The sequence below is a fragment of the Carlito syrichta genome, unplaced genomic scaffold (assembly GCF_000164805.1).
Source record: "Carlito syrichta isolate Samal-C Ts95f unplaced genomic scaffold, Tarsius_syrichta-2.0.1 Scaffold301835, whole genome shotgun sequence".
NCBI lineage: Eukaryota > Metazoa > Chordata > Mammalia > Primates > Tarsiidae > Carlito > Carlito syrichta.
This window is the reverse complement of record NW_007245931.1, coordinates 26717-41221: the sequence shown is the minus strand read 5'-3', so window position 1 is coordinate 41221 and position 14505 is coordinate 26717. Positions and strand designations below refer to the sequence as shown.

At 37.1% G+C, this 14505-nt stretch overlaps 1 protein-coding gene across 3 annotated transcripts in view; it reads right to left on the bottom strand.

Annotated features, from left to right (window-relative positions):
• Positions 1-14505, bottom strand: part of KLHL5 (kelch like family member 5) — a 51805-nt gene that overhangs the window by 17949 nt on the left and 19351 nt on the right. For all 3 annotated transcript variants that reach the window (XM_008055365.1, XM_008055366.1, XM_021711051.1), the window contains exons 6-8: positions 11059-11283; positions 7275-7437; positions 1884-2096 (exon numbers count right to left, since the gene is read on the bottom strand). In XM_008055365.1, coding sequence (XP_008053556.1) covers positions 1884-2096; positions 7275-7437; positions 11059-11283 — 601 coding nt within the window. The remainder of the gene's footprint in view (positions 1-1883; positions 2097-7274; positions 7438-11058; positions 11284-14505) is intronic.

The window sequence follows — 14505 nt, the reverse complement described above, 5'->3', positions numbered from 1 at the left end:
AAGTGCAGAATTACAGGCTGAGCCACCGAGCCCGGCTGAAAACTTTTAACATATAGTATTGTAGATTCATTTAGCAGATGTACAACACTTAAGGGGAGCAAATGTAAATACTGAAAACTGCTTTCAGGCTTTAGATTGCTTACTGAAAATTTGGGGAATCAATGCATTAAGCTCCATATGAGATGATTTACAGCCTCAGTCATTGTAGCTGTCCATTTTTGGGCCTTCTTGTTCCTTTCATGAGGTGAAACTAGGATTGCCCAACATTGTCTAAGAGCAGATACATCATGCTAAGACCACCTGTGTTGCTTCTAAACCTCTTGCATTAATGAACAGTTTTTCATTGGGTACAGTAGTACAGTGAGCTCATAGTTTATGGAGCAAAATGTATAAGGACTTCCATATTCCTTTCCTAGATTATGACATGTAACAAGCACAGTCTGAATTGTTTTCTCCCTAGTACTAGTGAAATACAGGTGTAACATTCCTGCTTTCTCAAAAAACAAAAACCAAGTCTGCTTATCATTACACAGAAAGTGCTAGTTGTGGTTTGTAGTACTACCTGAATTTGTTCCTACCAAAACTCATGCTGAAATTTAATTGGCAATGGAACAATGTTTGGGATGTGTTTAGGAGTAACAATGTTTGAGGGGTAGTTAGGTCAATAAGATGGATTAATATCTTTCTTGAGAGAGTGGGTTAGTTCTTGCAGAAATGAATTTGTTCCTACAAGAATGGTTTTTATAAAGTGAAGTTGCTTTGTGTTTTTGCATACCCACTTTCCCTTCTGATTCTGACATGTTACGATGCAGCATGAGGCCCCCATCAGAAGCTGCCAGATGTGGTCTCCCAGTCTTGAACTTCAAGTCTGAAGAACCATAAGCCAAATAAATCTCTTTTCTTTATAAATTACTCAGTACCAGGTATTCTAGTATAGTATCAGGAAATGGAGTTAAGACAGCACTCATTATCATCAACAAACCTCAGTTTTACTTTTTATCCTTCTTCTAGTCATTTACAACTTATTAATCATACTAACCTTTAACAAAATCTGATTATCAGTTCAACTCTCTCTCTCTCTCTCTCATTCTCACTCTCTCTCACCCCACACATGGGCACTCATTAGCTTCCTATTCCTCTTTATAATCCAAAATCCTTAACAATGCCTCAACTCTACATGATCTGCTCCTGCCCCACCTCACTCTACCTCCTTCCTTGCCACTCTCTCCACCACTCTGTTCTCCAGCCGCCTTTTAGTTTCCTGTACGAACTGTGTTCCTTTCTGCTTTGGCGTGTTCAGACAAGCTCCAATTGATTGTTCCTCCTAAATCCATTCAGTTCTCTCTATTCCTTGAACTAGACTGAACATACCAGATGGGAATCTCACCTATCATCTGAATCTTCCACTGCTATTAGGTTCTCTACCTGGCCCCACACTTGAGCTTCATGAGGCCATTTCAGATGGCTTTTTAAAGCTTACAGACCTTATAATTGGCCTTCTATTTTATTATTTTATGTTATTTCATTTTACATCAAAGTGTGTCAGAAGTGTCTTTATCCTTTTCATTCCTTATTTAGCCTATAGCTACTGAGTCATTCTGTCTGAAATTCATCAAGCTCCTTTTCTCTTATTAGGTGCAGTGTCCAGCATAAAATAGGTGCACAATAAATGGTTGCCATGATTCAATTAATAAATTATGCAATCAATTATAAGGTAAAGCTTAAGTAAGTAGGCAGTAATATGAGAGAACCAACCCAGTGTTTACAGAGTTTCTAGGAAACTGTCTAGTATGTGGTGAAAGCTCAGTAAGGAGATGTTTGCCTGGAAGTATCGGAGACCTAGCTATTTCTTTTGTTCCTAGTTTTCCTTCACAGGAAATTACCTCTCCACACAGTCTGAGAGTCTAGAAGTCAAGTTGGACGCGGGAGCATCGTGCCCCCCGATAGCATACAGCAATCCATTCCAGGTTGTTACTCCTACACCACCTCTCCTTTTTGACATCTGTGCACAGAGTGTCCATTTATTTGTATGAGGATCAAAACATTCTACTGACTTGAGACAAGAACTTCCATCACGACCACCAACCGCATAAAGTCTGTAAAAAACGCAGATGAAATAATGAATAAGAAATTCTGCTATTATTACAGCTAGGACAACGAGGCTATTCTTACTGTATTTTCACTAAATTTAAGGTGCCATCAACAATAAGACACACTCATTTATGTGCTATTAAGAAAGAAGTTATGCTATGAATTAAATATGTCATATATCACTATATGTACACATGAAAAGCAAAACATAAATTACACATAAAGGCAATGACAACTATTTCACAGCTGTCATCTACTTGATGAGTCACCACTGATTTTAAGATGCACTACAATTTTAGAAGGTTATGTGTGTCTTAAAATAGATCAAATATGGTATACAAATACAAACTATGCCTTATTTTTATTTTTTTCATTGGAGTCTCACTCTGTTACCCAGGCTGGAGTGCAGCGGCATGATCACGATGATCATGGCTCACAACCATGTCTTATTTTTTTAAATAGCTAAGATAGGACTTGGTTATAAAGAAAACTGACTTTCTCTGGTTACCTACCATAGCTAAGTACTTTACAAGTATTAACTTAATTGTCACAATGATACTATTAGAAACCACTATTATCCCTGTTTCACAGCTGAAGAAACAGGGGTTTACTGGGCTTAAGTAAGATGCAGAATCAGGATACATAGTTATATTAATGAGCAGTTGTACAGCCAGCACTCACTGGAATGTACTTGTAATAGTGATATAGGAGAATAAAAGTAAGCTTGAACAATAGCATATAAATATTTATTTATTATGCATGTACAATGATCCTTCACTAATTTTAATTACTGCAGAAAATATAAGTTATCTAAAATAAATATGGCATGTGAATGTTACCTAGAACATACATTTAAATTCATTATCAATCAATATATGGTACTAATTTGAAATTATCTTTTATTCTGAATCTAAAATACTTGTAAAATATCTTAAATATTTGAACATAGTGCTTTTTATTAAGCAAAAAAATCTTGTATTTACTATTTATTTGGGAAGCTCTGTGTGTGTGTGTGTGTGTGTGTGTGTGTGTATTTTTTTGGGGGGGGGTCAGAGTCTCACTCTGTCGCCCTGGCTGGAGTGCAGTGGCATGCTCACGGCTACCCCACGGCTGGGCTCTGCGATGCTTCTGCCTCAGCCTTCAAAGTAGCCGGAACTACAGGCGCGTACTACCATACCCGGCTAATTTTTATTTATTTATTGTAGAGGCGAGGTCTCACCAAGTTGCCCAGGCTGGTCTGAAACCTGTGGGTTCAGACAATCCACTCGCCTTGGCTTCCCAAAGTGCTGGGATCACAGGCTGAGCCACTGAGCCTGGCCAGACATTTTTCTATTAGGTTTTTTTTTTTTGAGTTGGACTCTCACTCTGTCACCCAGACTGGAGTGCAGTGGCCGCTCCCGGCCACCGCAGCATCCACCTGCTGGGCTCCAGCGATCCTTCTGCCTCAGCCTTCCAAGTAGCTGGAACTACAGGTGCACGCTACCATGCCCGGCTAATTTGTTTTTGATTTATTGTAGAGATGAGGGCTTGCCAAGTTGCCCAGGCAGGTCTTGAACTTGCGGGCTCAGGCAATCCACTCACCTCAGCCTCCCAAAGCACGGGATTACAGGCTGAGCCACCGAGCCTGGCCTTTTAGTTTTTTAAAAGAGTAAATTGCTGCTTGTCTAAAAGACTACACATTTCGAATTTAGATGCCTTAGTTTATATTTAACTATTTAAAAAATTATTTATTAAGAAATAATATTTGAACTATACCAAATTTCTATCCATTGAAACTCTAAGTATTTTTGGGTAAATCTGCATATTTTAAAGACAGATTTCATAATGAAACTATGTCACCCAAACTGGTTCTTAAATAATAAGATAACCATAACCATAACCTGGACAGCAACATATGGTTATAGCAATATCTTCTACACTTAAACTATATTAATAGTATGGAAATTGAAATTTATTTGAAACTTTATCTGTTAAAAATATTCTCTAGGCTGGGTGTGATGGCTCAGGCCTGCAATCCCAGCACATTGGGAGGCCAAGGTGAAAGAATTGCTGGAGCCCAGGAGATCAAGACTAGTCTGGACAACATAGCAAGACCTTGTCGCTACAAAAAATAAGAAAATTAGCTGGGTTTGGTGGTGTGCGCCTGCAGTCCCAGTTACTTGGAAGGCTGATGTGCAAGGATTGCCTGAGCCCAGTAGGATGTAGTGAGCTGTGACTGTGCCATGCACTCCAGTGTGGGAAATAAGGTGAGATCCTGACTCAAAAAGTTGTTTTTAATCTGTTAAAAATTTGTATTTGTTAGTAACTTATTTGTGTTTCTGTACTTAAATATTAATCTATTCTTATCTTCAATACTTGGTAGAATAATTATGTGCATATGGATCACAGAATACTAGAAGGCTTCAATAGGAAATATCATTAAAAATAATTCATACATGCGTGTGTGTGTATACACACACCACACACACACTACAATAAGGCATCTTACCCTCCTAATAGTGGATTCACTGGTCGTCACTGAAAAATGGTGTAGTACAGTGATTAAGAGCATGAACTCTGGTGTCAGACTCTCTGGGTTTGAATCCTGGCTCCACCACTTGTACATACTATGACTATGTACAAGTTATTTAACCTCTATCTGAACATTCTGTCTATAAGTCCTAATTAATAGGATTATTAATACTTAAATTTAAAGTACTTGGAACAGTGCCTAGCACATGGTAAGTACGCATGGTTTAAGCATGTATGAAGAAAAATCAATTCTGTTTCTATTTGTGTTCTTTTAGAAAATAGCAATTTTAGGAAATTTTAAGTGTACAGACAATGTTTATACTGAGCTACTATGAAGAGTTAAAGTGTACTGGTAATTCTTCCTAAAGAATCATTATCTTAAGCAATGATTTTCAAACTCTGTTCTAAGAATAGGTTTCTGTGGAGAAATTGAGGGGGATCCAAAAACAATAGATCATTTGAAATTCAAATTTTTAAAAGTAACAGGCTGGGCTCGGTGGCTCAGCCTGTAATCCCAGTGCTTTGGGAGGCTGAGGTGAGTGGATTGCCTGAGCTCGCGGGTTCGAGACCTGCCTGGGAACTTGGTGTCTCCTCATCTCTACAATAAATCAAAAATTTAGCTGGGCATGGTAGCGCGCACCTGTAGTCCCAGCTACTCGGAAGGCTGAGGTGGGATTGCCGGAGCCCAGCAGGCGAGGCTGCGGTGACCGGGAGCGGACACTGCACTCCAGTCTGAGCGACAGAGTAAGACTCCAACTCAAAAAAAAATAAAAATAAAAAACAAAAAAAGTATTTATAATTTTCAAAAATACCACCTGGCCCAACTAAATGCCATGCAAGACACAGAACTCATGTCTCTTCCTCATGACAGTATCTATTACAATAAAGAAAAATATTATGTCAACTTATGAGAGTATTATACCACCTGTATATATTTCAAAATAAGATTTAGGTCTTGCCTGACTTCTAAAATTAAGATCATGAATGCAAGTTGTTGGTAGATATTGTTTGAGATTCAACTTAGAAATTTTGTTTTGTTTTGAGTTGGAACTTTACTCTGTCGCCCAAGCTGGAGTACGGTGGCACACACATGGCCACCCCAGTATTGACCTGCTGGGCTCAGGTGATCCTTCAACCTCAGCTTTCCAAGTAGCTGGAACTACAGGTGCACACTATCACGCCCGGCTAATTTTTTTGATTTACCGTAGAGATGAGGTCTTGCCAAGTTGCCTGGGCTGGTCTGGAACCTGTGGGCTTAGGCAATCCACTCGCCTTGGCTTCCTAACACTACTGGGATTATAGGCCACCACACCCGGTCAGAAAAAAATTTTTGTACTACTTTTAAACTATTTGGTCAATTGAATTAAAGAATTTCCTGAGATTCCAATTAAACTGCTCTAATAGTTAAAATAACTGCTAGTGTTTCAGCCTTTTATCTGTGAGTAAAGATTTTCTTCATAATGGACAATCAAAACAAAACAGAAATAAGTTGGGTGTTCTTTTAAACAGATTTCTTCGTCATTGATTTTTATAAGTAAATATTATAAACTTGAATCTATAAATGTGGCTTAAGGGTAGCCTGAACAATTCATAGTTAAATAAAGTATCTTTCTGTCAAACATGGTCCAAACATTTTTTTTTAACAGTGCAGTGATTGTTCCACAGCACTCTAGCCTGCCAGAGTGAGACCCTGAATAAAAAAAATAAAAAAAAAAAATGGAAAGATATGTAGTGATGAATTTTACAGTTATTTCTTTAGCTAAAACAAGTGAAGGACGGGGCATAGAGATCAGATATATCTAAAAAACTACTTCCATTTATCTATGTTACTATTTGTAATAGTGCTAAAAAGATAGCAAAAAGCAAAACATAACTAATAGGTCCCGAGGAAATAAAATCTTAGGTCAAAAAATAAATATTTCACTAATATTTTGCCATTTTCTTATAATAATCAATAACACAATTCTATAAATAATTTAAGTCTCTAACTTTGATTACTTCCTCTTTCTGGAATGATAAATAAAGCATTCTAAGTAAGCCAAAGGTATCCAGAAAACAGCTTTTCTTTAACAACCATAGAATGCTACATTTTATGGAAGAAGGAAGGGCTAAAAAGATATCTATTTCATCTCTAAGTAAGAGATACTGGTGACACCTCTACCTAAACCTGTCTATTCCAAGACGAGAAGCAAGATAGCACCTCTTTTTAAATCCATTCTAGTTTTCACCAGTTGGTCAGGATATGATGAGAAGGAAAAGTAAAGATAAATCAGTAGAAAAGATGGAAGGAATTTTTAGGGAAACATTGAGACTACACTACTTTTAAAGGACCATCTGCTTTTAAAGGTAAATAAGCCAACAGTTTTTCACCATACAACTTATTAATACTGAATATTTATATAACATTTCTTTATTCAAAATAACTAGAAATGTATAGTATCTGCATATTAGAATGAAATCCTAATGAAATGTATAGTATTTGCATATTAGAATGAAATCCTAATTTAATGTTGAGTTATTTATACTTAGAACTATTATAAAAAGAGACATTATTTTAAAAGTTTCTGCGAATCACTCAAAGTACTTCTCTATGTATAGCTCAAGTTAGAAATGATAGAGCTTAACAAGTCTGGTATACTGCATTTGAAACGAAACTTTACATATTTCCTTACTTTCCACTCAGTACTGCCACACCTACTGTGCTCCTGGGGGTGGACATAGTGGCAACAAAATTCCATTGGCGAGCCTGAGGGTCCCACCTTTCCACTGTATTCAGATAGCTCCAGCCATCATGCCCTCCTACAGCATACATGGGACCTTCCAGCACAGCCACACCTATAAGGGGACAGGAAAAAAGAAAGGTCTTATGAGTTGCTGCTAATCTTAAAAATAAAAAATAAAAAAATCACATTTTAATTGAAATATCAGTACAATAAACCTTAAACATACAAATTGAACCAAGCAAAAATTTTTGAAATAGATATTTGGCTTCCTCATTGCTCTTCTTAGCAGGTGGGTGGGTGGAAATAGCACTGTAGTTCTGGTCTTAAAAGTTTTAGATGCAGTATTTTGAGATACAACAGTGGAAAGTTATTTTAAAACTATGCCAGATGCATACATTGCTGCTATTTAAAGCATTTTTCAATAATTTGAAAATATGATATATTTTAAAAAGCATTTTTATTTTTCTCCTCCTATTAATTCAAATTCATGAGATTTTACTACAGTTAGATTTGATACCACAATCTATTGGTATGATTTATCACCAGGGAGTCAAACCAGATTCATTTGTTAATTTAGTCAATAAATATCTATCGAGTATCTACTAAGTGCCAGGCACTCAAAACATAACAGATAAAGGCTGTGACCTCATAGACCTTATAGTTTAGTTAGGAAACAGACACAAAATATATTTCAGAAATTGAAAAGTGCTAATGAAAAAGAACAGAGAGGAGTACAAGGGTAGAGAGGGTCGGGGAGAGTGTTCTGATAAGGTGACATTTAAGCAGGAACGTGAATGAAGTTGGAAAACTAGGTATAAAGACACCTGGGGGAAGAGAAGGTGAGGAAGAGGGACTAGTATGTACAAAGGTCCTGAGGTAGGCTTAGTGTCTGAAATTCAGCAAAGTGGCCAGTTTGGCTGAGCAGAGTTAGTTGGGGGAGAGTGCAGGAAATGAGGGAGAGTATGGACCCAGATCATGCTGGGCATGATAGTCAGAGAGATAAGAACTCTGAACTTCTCTCTTCTGTAGACTATTCTGAATGAGATGGAAGACCATCTTCATGATGGCTCTGAGATGGTTTTGAGGTAGAGGGTTTTGAGAGGAAGCATGACATGATCATGGACAGGTGAAATAGAAACATGTGCCACTTGAGGGCCAAAAACATCCCTGTAAGACAAATACATACATTTTATGAGATCATGGCCACATAAGATGAAAACATTCATCACTTATGCATGAACCAAACCAACATATTATTCTGCTCATCTGTTATATATGTGCCTTGCAAATGAATATTTTCCTGGATATTTTATATACACACACATATATACACACATTTATATGTGTACAACACATATAGTTATATAAGTATACACTATATGTATATTTATATATGATATGTATATTTCTATAATGGTATATATGCATATTTATATGTGTATATTTTATAGATGTTACATATGTTATATGTAGTATATTTAAATAACATAAAATGTGCATATGCATGTAAATATGATATATACACATACTATATCCATATTTATGATATATGCATGTATCTCCAATTTTATATATGTGTAATATGTAACTATTCAAAGGACTAGAAGAAAACTTAAAGAATTTATCTAGTCAAACCCCTTAAACAATGGCTTTGAAAAATAATGTTAGCAGAACTTCTTTTTCAAATGAAATCTTCATATAATTCCCACATATGAAGAGACAAAAGGAGTGTTTCTTAAATAAAGGTTTATTTTATAAGTTCAAATTAATAATATTCATCTACTATAAGGTAAATTAGAAAAAACAATGCTGTTCTGAATGACACAAAAAATTTTAAATGAGGGCTTAACCAAGACAGTTTCAGCTATATGATCATACTCTTTTCAACTTGCTGCAGTTCAACAGTCTTTTGTATGGCACCTGCAACTAATACTATTCAATGCACGATGTAATGTGCACAAAACACAGAGGGATCATCAGCAATCATATTCCACATACCATATCTAAAAGGCTTTATCCTTAGTTAGAAATGTGTTTCTTTTCCCATGGTTGGGGAGGGGGAAACATGTACTGATCCTGGATTTTACGGTCAACCCAAATTTATAAGTCTCATTTGTGCTTAAGATATAGCTTCCCATCTATGCCAATATAATAGCTGATTTTAAGGGCTCATGAGTAATGTTTTATAGTTTGTTTTGTTGAATTTCATGTAGTTAATTTTAAGCTCCTTCTCTCGGTACCTTAGCCCTAATCCTATGGTTTCATTTTCTTACAGACTTGAAACTTAGTTCACTGAGAACTAATTACGATGAGCAGAATTCCATGCCTCTTGTACCTTTTATTGTACCCACCACTATTTACATCCCAGTCATCATCCCTAGAGAGTTTTTGTTGCTGGCTATTGGTTTTTTTGGGCAGTCTTGATTCTGCTCAGTATTAATAAATTCAGTATCATACATACCATGCTGTCTAAACTCAACTATACCTTCACTGCTACTCATCCATCTTTTATGATAACCTATCAAATTCTTTATTGCAACTACTTTAAACCTTTTCTAAACTGTGATAAGTTGACAATATGGCCACAAATTCCTTCTCCAAATTCACATCTTTTGCAATATGACTCTGTAGCTCCTCCCATCAGGGGGTGGAGTCTATTTCCCATTCTTTGATTCTAGGCTTGCCCAAGACTTGTTTTGGTCAGTGGGACATTAGCAAACATAATGGAAGCAGAAGCTTGGAAAGTGTGGTTGGGGCTTGTCTTCTCTTACTGCTTTTGAAACTCTGACTGGCCACGTCACAGAAGAAAGTCTGGGCCAGCCTGCTGAATGGAGGCATGTGATCTAGTTGACTCTGTTACCCAGGCTGACAATCTGCCTACCACTCGACATCCGAGATTATCCTGCCAATCTGTCAGCCCACCATATTCATGAAAACCCAGCAGAGATCATCTAAAGCAGCCAAGATCACTCAGAACCACTCAGTTGACCCACAGATCCGTGAGTTAAATAAATGGTTGTTGTTTTAAGCTTCTACATTTGGAGGGGTTTGTTATATAGCTGGATGATACAAGCACATATTCAAGATCCATCTAATTTTATTTCCACCTCCTTCACTCTCATCAAACAATTCTTTCTACTGTTTCACTGAGAAAAGAGAAGGCCCTACATTCTCATCTATGCATCTTAGAATGAGCCTTCAGTTCCTTAAGGTAAAGAGAGTGTCTTACTAATCTTTGTACATATACAGAAGGAAAAGCATGGACATAGTATGTGGTAATCAATGTCTGCTAAGTTAGTTATTAAATGAAAGGATAAGAAGTTTCTATTGTTATACTCCCTGTGCCACCTCAAAATTTTTCTGGATTTTTTACTCATCTCTGCTTAAATTAGGGAATATAAATGAAAAACAATAATGCTTAAGATTTTAAAATAAGAATTTCAATTAAGTTACATAACACTAATTGTCAGCACATGTAAAAAGGTGACACGTCAGACCATCACGCTATACTAAAAATCCTTAGACATCCATGCTTTCCCTGTACTGGTTGCTGCCACATTTATGGTTTCTCTGCTTGCGCCTCTCAGATAACAGGGATATGTGAGGAATGCTTGGAGACTGCCTGGTGCTGAGTCAGTAGCTGCTGCCCTGGTCTTCTGCCTGGTACAGAATGTAAAAATGCTTTGGCCATGTACTATATGATATGTGAGTGACTCTGCATAGTTATACTTACCAAGGCCATGCCTATGTGTGGACATGGGTGGCATCACACTCCAAGTTTTTGTTTTGGGGTTGTAGCACTCTACAGTATTCAAAGTCTTCAGTCCATCTCTTCCTCCAACCACATACAGTTTGTCATCTAACACTGCAACGCCGAACTGCAGCCTCCTTCCGTTCATATTTGCTACAGGAGTCCACATATTTGTACGGAGATCATACTTCTCAATGCTTGTTGCTCCTTAATGGTAATATGTACAAGTTATGTAAATAAAAATTCCACCATAACTGTTTTATGAAATTATACATAAAAAGGGATAATTTTATTAGCATTGACAACAATACTTTTATTATTTCCATGAAGTTCCTGGATGATAAAGCCCCCGCCTACATCTCTGACCTTAACTCCTACTACTCTTCAGGGCATATACCAGGCCCCAGTATGAAAGGTCAAGTGGACAAGAATTATCTGTCAAAAGGAGGCTGAGAAACAACACCCACAGGCGGGAGGAAAAGCAGGAGGGGTTAGTGTCATAGAAGCCAAAGAAAAAAGTTCACAGCAGGTAAGTCTGTTAACAGTATCAAATGCTACAGAGAGGATCAAGTAAGATGAAGACTAAAAAGTATCATTGGATGTAGCTACATGAAGGTCACTGATGACTTCAGGGAGAAGTTCATTATTTGAGTGGCTGAGACGTGATCAGGAGGTAAGGAAAGGGAGACAGTGAACATAGAGGATTCTTCTGAGAAGTCTGGCTATAAAAGTAAGGTGAGAGACAGAAATTATTAGGTGGTTTGCGTGAGGTTTTGTTTTGCTTGGGAAACCCTGAGTTTGCTCAAATGCTTGTGGGAAGGATCTAGTTGGGAGGAAAGAAGCTGAAAATATAGGAGATATAGAAAATATAGGGATCATAATTAAGAGTCTGAGCTTCTTGGGGAGTCAGGAAAGCACAGTATCCGGAGAGCTGGCTCTCCTAGAGGAGGCGGTACACACTCAATTGCAATAAGGAAGGACAAAGGGATACACACAGATCATATGCTTTGGGAACTATGAGTGTGAGAAACTTAATGTGCTACCTGATGGTGTCTACTTTTTCTTTTGAAGAATTAGATGACTCTAGAGACTCTAGAACTCTTGTGTTCTCTTTATGAGATGAGACTAGTAGAGGTTAAAAAAAAAGGCACCAAAAAAAAAAAAAAAAGAAAGAAATACCTTGGCATCTTTCTAACCAGGAATGTGAAAGACCTTTAAAACGAAAACTACAAAACACTAATGAAAGAAATCAAAGATGACACAAACAAATGGAAAAATATTCCATGAACATGGATTGGAAGAATCATGTTAAGCTGTTCATCCTACCCAAGGCAATCTGCAGATTTAACACATAGCAGCAGCATTCTTCTCAGACTTGGAAACGACAATACAGGAATTCATACGGAAACATAAATGACCACGAATAGACAAAATAATCCTCAGGAACAAAACAAAACAAAAACAAAGCAGGAGGTATCACATTCCCAGATTTTAACTTTATTATAAAGCTAAAATAATCAAAACAGCCTGGTATTGGTACAAGAACAGGTTTATAGACCAATGGAACAGGACAGAGATTCCAGAAGCAAAACTCAACTTTTCAACCAACTCATCTTCGACAAAGCCTCCACTAACAACCACTGGGGAAGGGAGAACTTATTCAGGGAATGGTGCTGGGAAAACTGGCTGACCACATGCAGAAGATTAAAACAAGACCCCTACCTATCACCATACACAAAAATCAACTCTAAATGGATCAAAGACCTAAATGTAAAACCTCAAACTATAAGAACCTTAGAAAATGTAGGAGACACCCTTATGGAATTTGAAAGTGACAACTAATTTCTGATGAAAACCCCAAGTGCCCATGCCATAAGAGGTAAGATAGACAAATGGGACCTCATCAAACTGACAAGCTTCTGCAAAGTCAGAGAAACCATCAAGAGAGCAGGGAGACCGCACAGACTGGGAAAAATATTTGCCAACTGTATGTCTTACAAATGCCTAACATCTAGGATCTACAAGGAACTCAAATGTGCCGAAAAGAAAAAAACAAATAGCCCTACCATAAAGTGGGCAAAAGATATGAATAGATACTTCTGAAAAGAAGACATATGAGCAGCCAACAGATACATGAAAAAATGCTCAGCCTCACTAGTCATCAAAGAAATGCAAATTTAAACCACACCGAGATACCACCTAACTTGTCAGGATGGCCATCATCAATCACTCAAAAAACAACAGATGCTGGAGAGGATGCGGGGAAAAGGGAACACTTCTACACCGTTGGTGGGAGTGTAAACTAGAATAGCCTCTGTGGAAATCAGTGTGGCGATTTCTAAAAGATCTAAAAATCGACCCTCAATATGACCCCCTCAATTCCCCTACTGGGAATATACCTGGAAGAACTCAAATGACTCTATGAAAAAGATACCTGCACATGTATGTTTATTGCAGCATTGTTCACAATAGCAAAAACATGCATCCAACCATGCTGCCCAGCGAAAGAAGACTGGATAAAAAAATGTGGTACATATACATGATGGAATGTTACGCGACCATAAAGAAGGACAAAATTATTAACTTCTCAGAAATAAAGAACTGAGTATCATATGTTCTCAGTCATAAGCAGACCTTGAACAATTATCATAATACTATAAGTAAAGGATCAGCAGTAGAGGGAAACTGGGGGATGGGAGGGGAGAAGGGATTGGCAGCAGTGGGAATCTGCTGGGGGAGAGGGGCACACCTCATCAACAAGGGCACCTGCATAATGAACATTTGTACACCTAACCCTAAATTGTACCCCGCATCTTTAAAATAAAAAATTTTTAAAAAGGTACCACCCCTCTCAGAAACCCAACCCCCAATTATGAAGAGCTCAGTTAAAGGTCACTTTTCTCTTTTAAACTTCTAAATACAATATGCAATAAGTGCTAGCCTTGTAGAATTATGATCATGACAAACATTTATTCTAAAGTATTTGCTAGTTTTCTTATACTTAAAGATATTGATATTATATTCTCTGCTGTTTTTGTTTCTTATTTACCTTACAAAATTGTAAGTTATTTTTGCAAGTCTTTTTCCAACTCTGCATTCTTTATAGCACCAAAGAGAGTTCCTTGTACAAAAATTGTTCAAAAATGTTTTTGAATTTGAATAATCTTTCTTTATAATTTTTAGGCATAGTGATTTTACTCATATGCTTAGATTATTTAATATAATACTACACTTGATTCATTATTCTAAATTTGATCTTAAATTCTTCTTCCTTCTATCAAATAAATCAAATAAAAAAATTCCTTCCATCAAATAAAAAGCGAATCATCTCTCTTTACTAATCAGTTTAGGGAATATTTTTCTTTTTTCTTTTGAGTTGGAGTCACACTCTGTCACCCAGACTGGAGTGCAGTGGCCGCTCCCAGCCAC